Source organism: Schistosoma mansoni, assembly GCF_000237925.1.
Source record: "Schistosoma mansoni, WGS project CABG00000000 data, supercontig 0111, strain Puerto Rico, whole genome shotgun sequence".
NCBI classification, from domain to species: domain Eukaryota; kingdom Metazoa; phylum Platyhelminthes; class Trematoda; order Strigeidida; family Schistosomatidae; genus Schistosoma; species Schistosoma mansoni.
In genome coordinates this window covers 197,417-213,563 of record NW_017386032.1, presented here as the reverse complement: position 1 = coordinate 213,563, position 16,147 = coordinate 197,417, and the positions used below count along the sequence as shown (strand labels likewise).

Sequence of the window (16,147 nt, the reverse complement as noted above, 5' to 3'; positions counted from 1 at the left end):
AAAAAAAAAATTCATTTCTCTCTCTCTCCCTCTCTCTCTCTCTCTCTCTCTCTCTCTATATATATATATATATATATATATATATATATATATATTGCTTTGTATGCACAGATTACACTTGAATTAGATTGTTAGAAGTGTGCAAAAACTTTCAATTTGTCAGTCAGTCTAACTCAACGTAGAAATTGATGTGTACATCGGTCTACGTTGTAACGCCCCATTAGCACAGTGAAAGGAAATTGTTATGGCGAATCTCATAGTAACAGTATCAATGGTAATAGAAAAGATTATGTATCGAAGATACAAACTGAGGAAAAGAATAATTTCGTGAAATAAGAAATTACGAGAAATTCAGAAGCTCAGTACTTGAGGGGAGATATTAAGTAGATGCTCTAGAAAGTGTTTTTCAAAATCTCTTTTAAAGTGAACACTTATGAAGATGATGTTCTCTATAAATGCAGTGAATTTTTCACATTTTTGTTCAGGCTCTAGATCTTTCTCAATCAACCTAAATGGATAGCCGCTGATGATAAGCATCTGCTACAGTTCTTCAAGCGCACCGTCAATCGTATCGCCTGTACATACTTGTCTTGTCCCCGCAGAAAGCGAATCTAGTTTCTCGTTCAGATTAACAAGGCACAACTTTTAAGATGTGTGTGTACTGGCCAGACAAGAATAGCTTTTTATATATTGATCTTAGTAACGAACTATGAGGTCTTTCTTCTATAGAACATCCAAAAAGTGGAACTCTGAGTTTGACTTTGATTTTATTGTGAACTTGATCGGTACTAGGATGTCTTTAGGTTTGATACTTTTGGTAAAAAAAATATGGCTCAAATACTGATTGTGTAGATAGGAACGATCGACTATACGTCTAAGTACAGTATTTTTTAGACTGGTAATGAAACAGTTAGTCAAAAGTGAGGTGAGTGGGTAATTCTATCAATACACCAACATTTTATTCATAAGACTCATTATTAAATTTAAAATGGAAAATGCTTTTGATAGATGGTGTTTTTGGACGTCAACATTTGAAGTTTTTTTAATTTAACATTGGAGGCAGATTGTTACCATATGATAAACATTTGTAAAGAGAAAGGTAGCATCTAATGCTGACATCTTATTTCTCGTTAAGATGATATCAGGTATTGCCACAGTTAACGTATCTGATGATCTGGAGTTTTTGGTTTTTTAAAATTGATCACATTAACAATAAAGATAATACTTATTATTTACGAGGAAAGTTCCTCTCGGTGAGAAATCTAATTGCCTGATTTTACTGAATAGAATTTAAAGCAGTATTCTATCAAAGTATTGGCTCTGAATAAAGACACTAATGGGATTCTATTATGAAAGGTTGCTACAATCAGTAGACAGCCAGTAGATGGAGACTTGAGCGAAACTTAGTGAATAAGCAAATTAAGCGCATATTGTGAAAATAACTTTCGTAATTAAATGATAACACATGAAGAATCGTAGGACAAAAAAGATGTACTGGAACACCCGTTCCATTCTAGCTTGCGACTACTCAGAAGTGTAAACTAACGATTTCAGGTGTAACCGAATTCAAAATTCGACGGGTTCATGTTCCCGATACATAATAGTTTTTGTCTTTTAGCATCAGTAGTGACGTTTAGAGTTAGTTCAAAAAGAGCAATTGAACTCAGTTTAACGCTGTAAATTAATCAACACGTATAGTCTCTATTGGTAGGAATTATAGATAACAAATGAATACATTATGTATGGTTTTTTATGACGCATGATGAGAAAAAATCGAAGGATCGTACTTCACATCAATAGGCTTACTTTATTGAGAACTTAACATTCAGATAACAATGTCATTGGAATAAACATTTCTCAATCATTATAGGACTACAGCTAGAAATAAAATAAGTTTACTGACTTTTAGCTCCACCTGTAAGAATTATAGTCCATCCATGGAATACAGTTGGACTTGGAATCGGTATATTCAAATTATGACTTAATGATCTAAGTAAACCAATTGATCCTCTAGACTTCGGCGAAGGAGAAGACTGTATCCTTTTAGAAACTATTTGATTTGAATCTAAAAAAAGGAGTAAACAGTTCAGTAATAATTCATAACAACATAAACACCAAAGCTGTGATCGTAAAGTTAGGAGAAATTAATCTCGCTAAAAAGAATGCAAGTATCAGAAAGAAATGATAAATCTTTAAAAAAACAAAACTTATCTACAATACAATCATGAATTACTTGGTGAAAATAGATAGTTACCAAAACCTCTGGAAAGATGTTAGATTTTGAACAATGAACAGCAACAGATTGCATGATGAAGGAAATATTTCACTCAATTTCGAACAGAATAATTTAAATATGTCTGCACTCCATGTTTTCACTGAGGCTCAAACTCCATAGTCAGTACCGCAAACGACATGGCGGGATCTTTTAAGTTACTGAATCAGTGTAAAAATAGAAACTAGGGTACAGGTAGTTCCAAGTGATAAGTAAGAAAAGAAATAGAATATGTGTCCGGGATTTCAATGCTACTCACTATCAAAAAATGTAATTAATATACAGGTGCAGGCAATACAGAAGTATTCATCCAGAAATTCATATGGGAACGAATAATGTTAACATCAGTCCTGAATACTATGAGGAATATCCAAAACCTGATACCTAATGCAGTGACAGCATCTTCCCCAACTATTTAAAAATGTTGTATAAAATTAATTACTAGGTGAGATGGAATGATAGTTGAGGTGGTAATACTAAACATGGATTGATGTGTTTATCGCCAGACATTCAGCATAACGAAGTGTTCTTCGACGAATCAACGAATTTTGCAACTTACCAGTAATATGAATAATAATTAAGTCACGAAACTATCATCAAAATAGTATTATAAATAGATGAGAAGGGTAAAGCAAAAACAGAATTATTAGTATATGGAGGATACAAAGTGATGAGCACAATCAAACCAATAATCATACATATAAAATTAACAGTAATAATTTAAAAATAACCAGAAATGATTTAAAAATGAACAGTAAGACGATTAGACTTTCAATAAGCCGATGATAATTATCTCAACTATTTCATTTTACACAAGTAGTACATGAGTAATAAATAGAAAATCCCGAATCCCTAGGTAAGACCGAAGGTTACAATAGACTACTGTCTTCCTAGAAATGCTGGCATTAACCCATGAGTTTAAAGCCACTAACAGGGAAGTTCTACTCAATTGCTTTACGTCGTGAGTGGTTGCATAACATTCGAATAAGAGGGTATATAATCCATGGACCAGGTTGGTGGAAGAAGAAGTTCATTTACAAGGGTTGGAAAGCCGTGACTAAAAAAAACTGTGCACATATGAGGCCAGATCCAAAGAGATAGAATGGTGTACAAACCTATTTTTGCCGCAGGCTATCATCGAATAGAATCTTCTGACATCTCATCAATGTTATATCGACTAAATCCTTAAATCAAAGGGTTCAGAGCCGATCTCCAAAAAATTCTGTTTCGCATTGTATGCTAGGGGAGTATTCCATTCCATATATATCTTTACTTACTCCAGTTACTCCTCGTGAAGGATCATAAGCAGCCCACCAAGATTATCCATCGAACTCTATTCTAAACAATCCTTCCCAGATGTTGTTCACTCTTTTGATGTCTACCTCCAATTCCAGACATAATTTGTTCCTTGGTCTTCCTCTTTTCCTTTTACCTTCACGATTCCAAGTTAGCGCTTACCTCGTGATGCAGTCTGATGATTTCCTCAATGTATGTCCTATTCAACTCCGACGTCTTCTAGTTTCCTCTTCAGTTGGAAACTAGCTTGTTCTCCCATTGTAGGATGTTCATGATGGTATCCGGCCAACAGACATTGAGTATAATACATAGACAACTGTTTATAAATACTTGTACATTCTTGATGATGGTTGTGGTAGTTCTCCAAGTTTTAGCTCCGTACAGTAGAACTATCTTGACGTTCGTATTGAAGATTGTGACTTTAATATTGATTGACGGTTGTTTTGAGTTCCATATGTTCTTCAGTTGTAAGAGTGTTGTCTTTGTTTTGCCAATCCTCTACTGATTCGATTTGGGTACCTGGGAAGTATTACAACACACACAAAAATCAAGTGACTTGTGTAGCGCATATGTATTTGGTGCCCCTTTGTACCAGTATTTGTGTGTTCAAAAAATAAGTGGTAAATAATTCCTCTCCCTGACATCTCCACTAGATCCTCTTTATTTATCGATGGTGCTGTTCAGGTACGTGAAACTTTCCACCTCTTCCAGTGCTTCTCCACCAAGTATGATTTGCTTGGGGTTCTCCGTGTTGAATTTTAGGATCCGCTTTCCCCCTGTGTATGTTAAGGTCTATCGCTGTAGAGGCTGTTAATACACTGGTCGTCTTCACCTATTTTTTTGATGTGTATAGGATAGAAGAAGAGCTAGTTCATGTACAAAGTCCAAATCATCTTGTTGCATCCAAACTGTCTAGTGTGTTCCTTGCTTCTCTGAGATATGGAGGTCTTCATAATCCAGTCAACCACCAGAAGAAAGAGAGAAGGTGAGAGTTAACAGCCTTGTCTGATACCGGTCCTCACTTGGAATGTATCTGTCAGCTGTCCTGCGTGCACAACTTTATAGTGTAGTTCGTCGTATGATGTTGACGATTTGCTCTGCTACTCACTCCATAGTGTCGAAGAAGGTTCCATAAGGTCCTTCTATTCACACAGTTAAACGCTTTTTCATAGTTAAGGAAGTTGATGTGTAGTAATAGGTTTCATTCCAATGACTATTTAATAGTTATCCGTAGTACAGCGATTCGGTCTGTGCACAACCGATCCTTACGAAATCCTGTCTGTTGATCTTGAAGTTGGAAGTCTACTGAATTTTCCATTCAGCTCAACATCACTCTTTTGAAAACTTTTCTTGGCACTGATAACAGTGTGATACCACTGTAGTTTCCACACTTGCTCAGATCTCTCTTTGCAATCTGTATGATTTATTCCCCTTTCCAGTCTGTTTGTACTTATTCTTCATTCTTACTCTTTCTGAAATGAACATGAAGCTTCTTTGTAATTAACTCCCAAATCTTCGTGAATAGAACGTGGAGTATCTTTGGAGTCACCATTATACCTTACTTCAGTGCCTCAGCTGGTATGTTTTCTGGTTCTGCTGCCTTCCCAGTCAAAGAATTGAATTCGTTGAGTTTGTCAGTATCTCGAAGGAAGGCTGTATCAAACATCTGTAATGCTGTTTCTCCAGTTTCCCAGGGTTCTTCAGCTGTAGTTTTATCTTGCAACTACCAGTTGGTAATCTAAAGCTATGTCAGCTCCATAGAGAAATAAGAGAATAATTACTATCGAAGAAATAAACAAACAGTACTGAAATTGATGTTAGTTGATTAGAAGCGATCAGCAGGGGGTTTTAAACCTAATTTTTGTGCCAACTGTCAAGGTGTATATGATACTTTGATGAAAATGATATCGTGTATGAGATTCGAACTTGCTTCATCTGGTGAAATGTCTGGATAGGATCTCGCCAATGTCATTGCGACTCAATGTAAGTATATTTCAACGCTGAGATGATTAACCTGTACTAACATTGTCATCATGCAGGATAGATTTCTACATTATTTTGAGATTTTACTACCTATTTGTTTTCGGAATAGAGGTGATTCCCTACAAGAATGGGTAGAGTAGTCAGCCTACTCAGAAATTCTACAGTCAGATCAATTATAATGAAAACATTACAACATAAAATGGAGGGAAAGAAAAACATACTGTTTTTTTTATAAGAAGTTTCTGTTTTCGAAACAGGTGTTTGCAAAGACATAGGTTGTGTTAGTAGGTTTTCATCATCTGAAAACAAATCAGAAAGACGTTGTTTTTTGGCTAAACTTGAACATTCACTTGAACTACCAGATCTATTTCGTGAACGATTTATTCGAACAGATGTTGTTGGTAATTTTCGTCTAAATTGATTTTTATATCGTTTGCGTAAATGTGAAGACAATGTCTAAAATAGTTGTTACGATGGGATAATAACAATTTAACGACAACAATAACGTATAAACAGTCAAAAATCGCATACTTATTTATCAATATATATATATATATATATATATATAAACACTTATTATTGATAAAGACATAGGAAATAACCATCATCTTCAAGAATAAATAAGATAAACTACATTACAAACCGAAGTTTTATGCCGATTGGTTTATTTCACTTAGCTAAAATGTCAAAAATGTAATTGCATTATGCCTATTTAAAATGTTGATCAAGTTAACAGTTAAAATGAAAACATAAAGAAACCAAACATCAAAAAGCTCTCAAAGCACCACCTAGGAATGCTGTAAGTATATATACTTGAGACAAGTTAAATATCTATTACTTTGACATATTTTACGAACATGTTTTATGTCAGAAATCAGAGGAGTTTTACTCCAAACAATGGTTAGTCTTGTAGAAAGTGTATTAATTTTAGTCTAATGATTTTAAATTCCTCTACAAAATGTTTTCATATTGATAAATGTATAGGGAACGTAGGGAAAAAGAATCTGGATTTCGTATCCAGCATACACACATGTCAATGTATATATGACCACTATAACACAAACACTACGAAATGTAACTGAACGTCTTATCTTTCAGCTCATTATTAGTTTTCGTTGAATACACCATAATACAGTTGTCATAATCAAACACATTAGCATAACTTACAAGTTTACTTGGCAATGTTATACAATGTTGATCATCAGTATCGTTTTTAACCGTTGTTAATTGTTTCATTGGTGTGACCCAACTGGATCGATAAACTTTTGGTCTCGATTTTCTCTTATCAAAAACCAAGTTGGATAGACTAACCTTTAAAAACAATTAAGAAACAAAAAATTATACTTATTTCACTTGAACATTTTTTTAAAAAAGAAAACAGTACAACGACTCATCAATATATTCAAATGATAAGTCAAGCAGATTCTTATTGATAAGTAATTGGGAAACTATTAATGTAGAATTAATAGTCTGCTAGTTTGAATATGCTAGTCATGTCACAAAATGATGATATGAGTAGTAAGTACGAATCCTACAAAATTTACAAAAACAGAACTTCAGAAATTGATACTCTACTGTTGAATTTAAGTATTTCTATTAAACTTACCAGATGCAGATCAATGTACTTGGCCTCAAGCTGCACTTGTAGTATCAATTCTAGTGATACTACCCGCTTTCTCCAACCAAAGGAGATGAGGCGAAATTCGAACCTGTGACTTAAAAGCTGTAAATCAAACGCCTTGACCATTGAGACACCGCTCAATTAAAAAGGAAGTCAAGCGAAAAACTTCATCACTGTGATAACTCGGTCTTGTGACTAAGACCAGAACATTATAGTGATTAAATTTTTCATCTGAATTTCGTTTATATATTTTAAACAAAGTCAGCTGAGTTTATGGAAATAATCGGATTACATGTCAATGCATACATCAAACACTTAACATTGGTCCCAGTGAACAAATGAAAAAGATGAAAGTCGGTAATAAGGATTTTAATTAAGAAAAATAATGACTATTTTCACAGAAAAATATTGGTGAAATCTTACTTTAAAAAATGTTCTAACCACTTCAACTAATGAAGCGTCTCCAACTCATCAATGGATTTGTCATCTACAGCTTATGAGATTCGTTAGACGTGAAACCAGCTTTAGATATTAACAAGGCTTTTGAAATGTTATTAGCTGGCAAATGTTGGGTCAGATGTAACGTTTTAAACCTTACGTTTTTATTTGGAGACTTTTGAGACAGAACAAGACAGTTATTGACTGTTACTGGCTTTTTCATTGCTTCTACAACTGACTTGATAATTCAAAATGAAGGATTTTTATTTATTAATGCGTTTGTTCACAAACACATAGTTGTGATATATATAGCTTCTAAGTGGCAATTAAAAGCAAAAACAAATGGAGCAATCTTATGCATATTAAATTTCATATTTTTACCTCTGGACTTGCACATATTTTCGTTATAGAATTATTCATGTTAATTTTGTTTTCATTCTCAATTGAAATTGGAATTTCACAAGAATTAGAAGGTAGTAGTTGTCGCTTTTTCAAATTATCAACTTCCGATTCATGTATTGACACTTGACCTCTTCGTAAACTAAATGAAAAATATGAACATTGTACTTCCATTTTGTACAACAGTATAGGATTTAGGAATTATATATATATATATATTCTATATTGAATACATATCTGTTAATAGTACCGTAAAAATATTACTGAGAGAACAGTACTAGAAAAGTGGGAACTTGGACTTATGTACATTTCTACCAGGTTCTATGCTGTGTGCTATTAACTAACTGCCATAGTCCTATTATTTTAGGAAACAGATCACTAAATTAATTCGCATACTACAAAATACACAAGAAAAATATTTTCAATCATTTAGGTGAATACATGAGAGAGGTTATTAAGTAATTAACCCTCAATTAACCGTCTATTGTCGAAAAAAGTGTAGAAGTAAATCTTTACTGATTCCTAAAAATCCTATTGCAATGTTTACTATTTTAATACGTCTCGAGTATTAAGAAAAAGAAATCACTTTTAGAAGGACAGAGACTTGATCAAAGTATGATTAAGCCAGATTAATGTTGGAGCAGGCTGACTGGTCCATTTTTAACAATTTATACATATAATGACATATTCACAATATTAACTTGACTTGTTTGTTATGAAATATATTTGCGTTTCAAGTCACTTTTTTTTATTATCTAGGAATCAGTTGAATAAAGCGAACTGTCCAAGAATACTAAGTGGCAGAATATTATAACGAAAAAAGGGACTAAATAAATATAAGAGAACGTAACCTTTATGTACACAAAATTCTCATAGTGCGAACATAATAAGAAAAGTGTTTATTAGTGTGACTCAGACACTAAGAGTAAAAAACAATACGGAGACCACTTAAAACGGATAAAATAAGCAAAAAGCTAACTTACAAATAAACTTCGTTTGTGGTACGACAAAGAACTTTATAAGGTCGTTCAGAATCGCCTGAATGAGCTTGAATTACACAATCACCCCAGTATTCATTATCATCTTTTAATTCAGCGCTGACCTATGGTGAAGAAAATGGTGGTCTAACATAGGTTCATAGTTTTAATGCAAAACAACCATCTGCACAACCCCTTACTGACAAGGATGAAATTTTAGTAGGTTATGATTTAGCAAGGAACGATACACACTTTTCCCAAAGGTGAAAATAACCGATCCGACTCGGTCAATAAGTATGGTATACAGTGCAAGCTATGTTTCAGGAGATTACGAGTCCACTTAAATCTGCGAACGGAGTGAGGACTCAGGAACACAGTGAACAAATAAGCTAACTATTCCGATGCGTCCCAGCCACATTAAGTAGAGAGAGAAGTCCAGGTTCAGAAGAGGGAAAATGTATTCCAAAAGCAGTCAGAAGCACTAACAACAACAACAAGCACAACTCAAGAGTATATATCCAGCATAAGAATGTCCTTGGGAAATGCTACAAAATAGATCAATAAGCCAAAATTCAGCGGCGTTTATGTTCGTTATCAATCTATTCACGAGATTGCGCAACCATCTTATATTGTTATCGGAGAGAGACTGCTTCACACTCGACATGGTTGGTCATAGGTAATAATATTCTTGAAGTTAAAGTAATTTCCAAGATCCTAAACTGTTTGTTTCAACAAGAATAAACACCAAGTCCAACTCCTAATAAATAAGAAGTTCCTTTAAGTTAGACTTGAAAATTTTTCACTCATATTCATTTTCTGATGGTCAACTGATATAAAGTCTGGTGACATTTCTGAAGTAACATTGATTATGATTGACTTTCTCACTTGAAACAGTAAGTTTCGAGGTTAAGTACTAACAGAGATGATTTCGATCTCAATATATATCCTTACGTTAAGAATAATAATCAATTTACATAGTGTTTTTTATGAAATAAATTTCAAAACATTTAATAAAGCATTTTATTATAGTGATTGACATCTCACACTACATGGTAATACAGAAGAAACTGATTTAAAAAGATTGTTCAACTATAAAGATTAACAGTGAAGTAATCATGCTTTGTAAACCTACGAAACGCGCTTAGTACAATAATTTAGGAATATGTCAGTTTGTAGGAATCAGAGCATCCCAAGATAGTTTTTAAAACTTTCAAGACCCCAATCAATTATAAGAAAACATGAAGTATGGGGAAAATAGGTATTGGTTCAAGATGACGTATCTCATAATCATCCCAATGAGAAACAAACAAGAGGAAATGGTAAGAACAAATGCACTAAAAAACTAGACAAAAAATATTATTCCAAAAATTCAATTATTTGAAATAAAAAATAAGAAATGAAATTTAGCTCAACACCTGGAATAGTTTTGCAGGGATAATGTTTGAGATTCGTGCTTGATAATTAACATTATCTCTCGGACCTCTATAACATAAAGTCTGGGTCTTCTCAGACGGCTATATCCACCATCCAAATGGCTTTATTCAAAATAATGTTTATGTATGAGTGCAGACATCAACATAATATGATTGATGAAACCCACAAGATAAGTGGTTAGCATGCAAATCTACAGTACTTCCTATTATTAAAATACGTAGGGTCTTAGTACATAAAGTAATTTGTAACTAGTGAACTGCATTACTATTACTTTCATAATGTAGTGCATGTTCAGTGAAAGTAAAAGAGTTCATTTCTCAGAAACATGATTTGACCCTTCTGCTAAAATTTCTAACAGTATTGAAATAAAGCCTCAGTACTTTGTGATAAATACCTTTATGCTAGTTCTTTGTTAAGATAAACAACATATATTTCCTAATTTGACTGATCATACTGTTGCAATTTTTACATCTCCAGTAAAATGTAGATAAACAAGTGCTCACACTAGAGTATGAATGAGCAACAAATATATGATCCAGAAGGAGCAAGAATTTTCGGTCCGCTTCGATGACTGCTGACAGTGTTATTGTCCATAGGTGTCCATCAGCTAACGTTAATGAGGATCGTCAGGTGACCCAGTACTTATTTTTATGGTCAACGTTCCTCCCTGCTACGAATAAACAACTGTTTGGACAGAGTTGTAGCAAGAAAGCAAAGCCGAATTCCGGTCAAATGGCTGACTAAGTTAATATTGATGAAATGTAAATCTTAAAAGAAACAACTCCCAAGTTTCAATAAAACTAATTTTTTAATGAAGAATCACTATCGTAAATCTTGACTAAACAAAATATATTAGGGCTACTATTATTGAATGGATATTTTGAAAAAAATCAGACTAGAGAAAAGAGAATAAAAGGTTGTGAAAGGTACATTAAATCAGTAGTTGTGCATACATGTCTTCAGATTTCCGAATGCTAATTAAAACAGGATGACAACTTTAAGCTAACTAACCTCAGCTCCGACAGGTAGTAAATATACTACAACCAAATCAGACTGTTTGATTCGTGCTCTTGTCCCATCTTCGAAAATAACAAAACATCTGTATGAAACAATTCAGAGAGAAAACAAACCAATATTTACGGTGAAAAACATTTACGGAAACAACATCGATGCAATTAATTTTGCACTATCTGTTTTAGGCAATCTAAGAAGAGAAAGCTTGATAAGTGAAGTATAATTCAAATCAATCATGCGATGCCTGAAAATTGAATGTCAAAACCAAAAGATTACAGAGTCACAACTATCAAGTTTAATGAATCTACTAACTGCTTAATGCAAAACAGTATATGAATCAAAGGAGTGACGAGATAAATCCTAATGGAATACGCATGAATTCTTATGTTTTGTTTCGAGCAACACATTGGTGATAAAATTCAGCTAAAGAAAATGAAATGAATCGGGAATCGAATAAGAGAACAAATGGAAAATTAAGTACCAAAGCGATTTGATACAATACCAAACGCTATATATATATATATATATATATTGAAGACTATTATTGAGGCTTCTATTCTAATTTGAAGTTGTTTTGTGATTATTGCTCGTTGGTACTGATGACCAACGAACCTATTTAAAAGAAAGTGAATATTCCCAAAAAGCACTGTATATTTTGTAGTAAGAGAAAGGAAAAATCGTTACCTACAATGAAATGAAACATTTTACCTGGTGCCAGATTCACTAGGATATATTTTACCGGCATAATAATTCTTTTCCGTTTTCCATTTGCCGTAAACCCACTGTTCCCCTATGTTAAAAAGAATTTGAAGAAAAAAGAGAAAAACAAACACCGTGGAATGATTTTGAATTTTTATGAAAAAGAAAACCTCTTTGAATTATAAACCTATTGCTAGAATGCTGTATTTAAAATGGAAACAAAATCCACATAATAATCATCATTAATCGTGTTATTCATGTTGAATTTAAGCATCTTAACTATTCGGTACCACTATATTGTCGATCATAATGGGAAACTGACAAATCGAATTAATGAACATTGATCTGATTAAGTACAGGTTAGTAAATATACAAAATAGGTAAACATCCAAAGTTCAGGGAAGTGGAAAAAATCATGGTAAAATTACACTGGTACAAAAGACACTAAGCTATGTTAACCCGTACTAACCAAATGCTGACTACGGTATCATAAAGATGTCCATTGAAAAATTAACGAATAACTTGAATCCCATTAGAAAAACACGTGAGAGCCTTAATTCTAATACCTGTACAAGATATTGCACTGATTATGGCTGGTGAAACTTTGACAACTAAAAAAGCATAGTAATTTGTGAGATGATTTTTTATAACTTAAAAGGATTGAGCTAAGAGACTTATAATAATAATATATTTCAAATTCAACAGCAAAATATACCAGAATACAAAAAGAATCCAATTAGAATCACCAATATCAGCATTAATTGCAGAACCAGTAATAAAAAGGCTGGAAACTTTGTCTTGCCAATGAACAAGCTGAAAATCTGGTTCCACTATGTGGACAACGAACTTGTTATCAACATAAAGGATTAACCGGAAAGTATTTACGATTTAACCAATAGCGTCTTCTACGACATAGATTCTATGCGAGAAACAGAATCATGCAGCAAACAACATTTCGATGATGTAATGATCACAAGAAGCAGGGTAATATCGGAAGACATGAAACTCAAGTATTTTAGAAGCCCACCTATACTCCCTGAAACCTTAGTTAAAGCAGCGAAAACGTAATGGTTGATAAATTAGGCTGTGTACAAACTTTTTTCAAAAGAGAGAATATACAATAAATCCATATCAAAATCATCAGAAAGAAGTAACTCAACGGAGATTAAAAACATTCATAATGGGTACAGATCAAATCCTTGAAAGATCACTGTAATTAGTAAGATGAAAATCGAAGGATACCACGACAAAAGACAAGAAAATAACGACTTCGAGAAACACTACATCGAACAAAGTTCCCACCTTCTCTGTCTGCACCTACGTTCAAGTTCGCTAGGTGTTAAACGTCACACGTGTTTGCTTACATCAATGCTTGAGGAAAATTATTGACATGAATTCGACAAAAAAATGTCAAAATGACGGAAAGAAAAATGAAAAATAAAACTTATAGGAGGCTGACACTCAACTCATCAATCAACATACTACTAGATGAAATAAAACAGACCCGACCTAACAATCGATATGAAAAATGATAAACAATTGAAAGATCAGATATTAGACCAAAGGAACAAAATCAATATCTAAACAACAATAATACAATTATGGACAACAACCTATCAAATATCATGTAGATAGAGCGAGCTGATAATCAGTTGTGGGGAAATTCTAAATGTTTAGTTATTCTTAAGACATACCTGTTGTATCCTAGTGAAAACATAAGTGAAGGTAACTTCTGGGATCTATTAATTGACTATTATTCTATATGTATTCATATTCAGCGATTATATAAGAACTCTCGTCTAAATTAGAACGAAAAGTTTAACAGTATTTGAGCGCCGAGTTGATGTAAGACATAAATTAAGAATAATATATATGTAAAATCTCAGCGAATGAATTTGTAGTAAATCCAACGTTTCGCCTGGCAATCTGGTCCAAGCTTTTTCAAGGAATTATAATCAAACATCTAAATTATCGAATATAAATAGGTACATGGTTCTTCGTTTCATTGTACACTGAATAGGTCATCCAATCAACGTTAATAATGTCTAGACTGGGTATATGTATTAGTGTGTAAGAAATTTGTGATGTGAAATGATAAGTGTTAATATAACATATTGTATAGAAACGTAAGTGGTGAGAGGAGAAATTTCATTCACACTATATATTGTCTCTTATCGGTGAATTTATAAGAAAAACGTACAATTTGTAATATATGATATGAATCATATATGTCACAGCATGTATATGTAAAATGAAGATAATTAAACAAAATAAAAATAAAAGAGTGAAATTCGAAGAGGAAGAATGTAATTTGAAACTGAATGTGTGTGTCATTTTTAATGTTCCAGTTAATTGTTTAACAAATTCCGATAAGACAACTGATTAGAATCATTGAATGCAATTGTTGTCATTTAGATAATACGAGATAGATAAAAAACGGTAAGGAGTTCAGGTTTTTACTTATTAATGATTAGCTGCCATGGCACTGCTAATTGTATCCCAAATGTATAGGGCTTCAGCTGTCTGCCTTTTCTTGTAAGAATTGAAATCCTTTTGAAGGATTTTTGTGTGAACGAAATCAATTGTATGACCCGATTCTATCGAGTGTAATGCTATCGCTGATTTGTTCTCCAGTTTCCTTACATCATCTGAGGATTTAGGAATGTGTTTCAAGCATTGTTTGTGTCCCTTCACCCTCACATTCAGTTGTCTTGATGTTTCACCTACATACGTTGCATTACAGTCACTACATTTGATTTCATAAACACAATTTTGTTGTTCTTCTTTATGTAGTTTAAAAATCCCCATAGATAATTCAAAAATGAACAATACTTGAGCGAACAATTGTTTTCAATAACTTCATCATCAGGCTCTACAGTTATAAGTCCATAATTATTATGATATTTTACAAAGTCCAAAATGAGGCATGTATTAATGAATTTGACAATGTTATATGTTAAAAAATGGTGAACGTTTGCATTTGTTACGACATATATCCCTCAAAATTGTGTTATTTGTAAATTAGAAAGGTCATTTAATAGAGGTCAAAGTGATTTGTAATCAAGTGTCTAGTCACAATCGATTTAATAGTAATTTCGAAAAAATGAAAATGCAAAAAATTGTGTGAATAAAGTGCATAGTAGGACGATGAATTGTGTGTAGTAATTCTCTTCTATCTTCAGCCACTCGTCAAACGTATTGTATGAGTGAAAATATATATGTGATGTTGTGATTGAGTTTATTGTGTCGAAATTCTCAGACCACCTGCACTAATCGAACTATGAGGATGTGCGTGATGGAAATCTCCTCTCTCATCACTCACTCGTCGAACATAATATAGGTGTGAATTCATAGGTGATTTAGTTACCGATTTTATTGAATCTGAATTCACAGATGTATTGCACAATTTGAACTATGATCAATTAAGTGATGGAAATCTTCTCTCTCATCACTCACTCGTCGAACATAATATATGTGTGAATTCATATGTGATTTTGTTACCGATTTTATAAAAACTGAATTCACTGATGTATTGCACAAATCGAACTATGAGTATTTGTGTGATGGAAATCTCCTCTCTCATCTCTCACTCTTCAAATTTAACGTGTGTGTGAATGCGAAGGTGATGTCATGTTTGAGTTTATTCATTCCATTTTGACACATCAATTGCAGTGATTGAACTACGATGAATTGTGTGTAGTAATTCTCTTCTATCTTCAGCCACTCGTCAAACGTATTGTATGAGTGAAAATATATTGTGATGTTGTGATTGAGTTTATTGTGTCGAAATTCTCAGACCACCTGCACTAATCGAACTATGAGGATGTGCGTGATGGAAATCTCCTCTCTCATCACTCACTCGTCGAACATAATATAGGTGTGAATTCATAGGTGATTTAGTTACCGATTTTAATGAATCTGAATCACAGATGTATTGCACAATTTTGACTATGATCAATTAAGTGATGGAAATCTTCTCTCTCATCACTCACTCGTCGAACATAATATATGTGT

At 33.2% G+C, this 16,147-nt stretch overlaps 1 protein-coding gene across 1 annotated transcript in view; it reads right to left on the bottom strand.

The window, feature by feature from the left end:
* Positions 1-16,147, bottom strand: part of Smp_138610 (hypothetical protein) — a gene marked incomplete at both ends in the record, with an annotated part of 40,715 nt that overhangs the window by 4,073 nt on the left and 20,495 nt on the right. Inside the window, 7 exons of the mRNA XM_018792786.1 lie at positions 1,904-2,065; positions 5,773-6,007; positions 6,719-6,862; positions 7,992-8,151; positions 8,993-9,111; positions 11,432-11,519; positions 12,143-12,224. Of these exons, the coding sequence (XP_018644194.1) occupies positions 1,904-2,065; positions 5,773-6,007; positions 6,719-6,862; positions 7,992-8,151; positions 8,993-9,111; positions 11,432-11,519; positions 12,143-12,224 (990 nt within the window). The remainder of the gene's footprint in view (positions 1-1,903; positions 2,066-5,772; positions 6,008-6,718; positions 6,863-7,991; positions 8,152-8,992; positions 9,112-11,431; positions 11,520-12,142; positions 12,225-16,147) is intronic.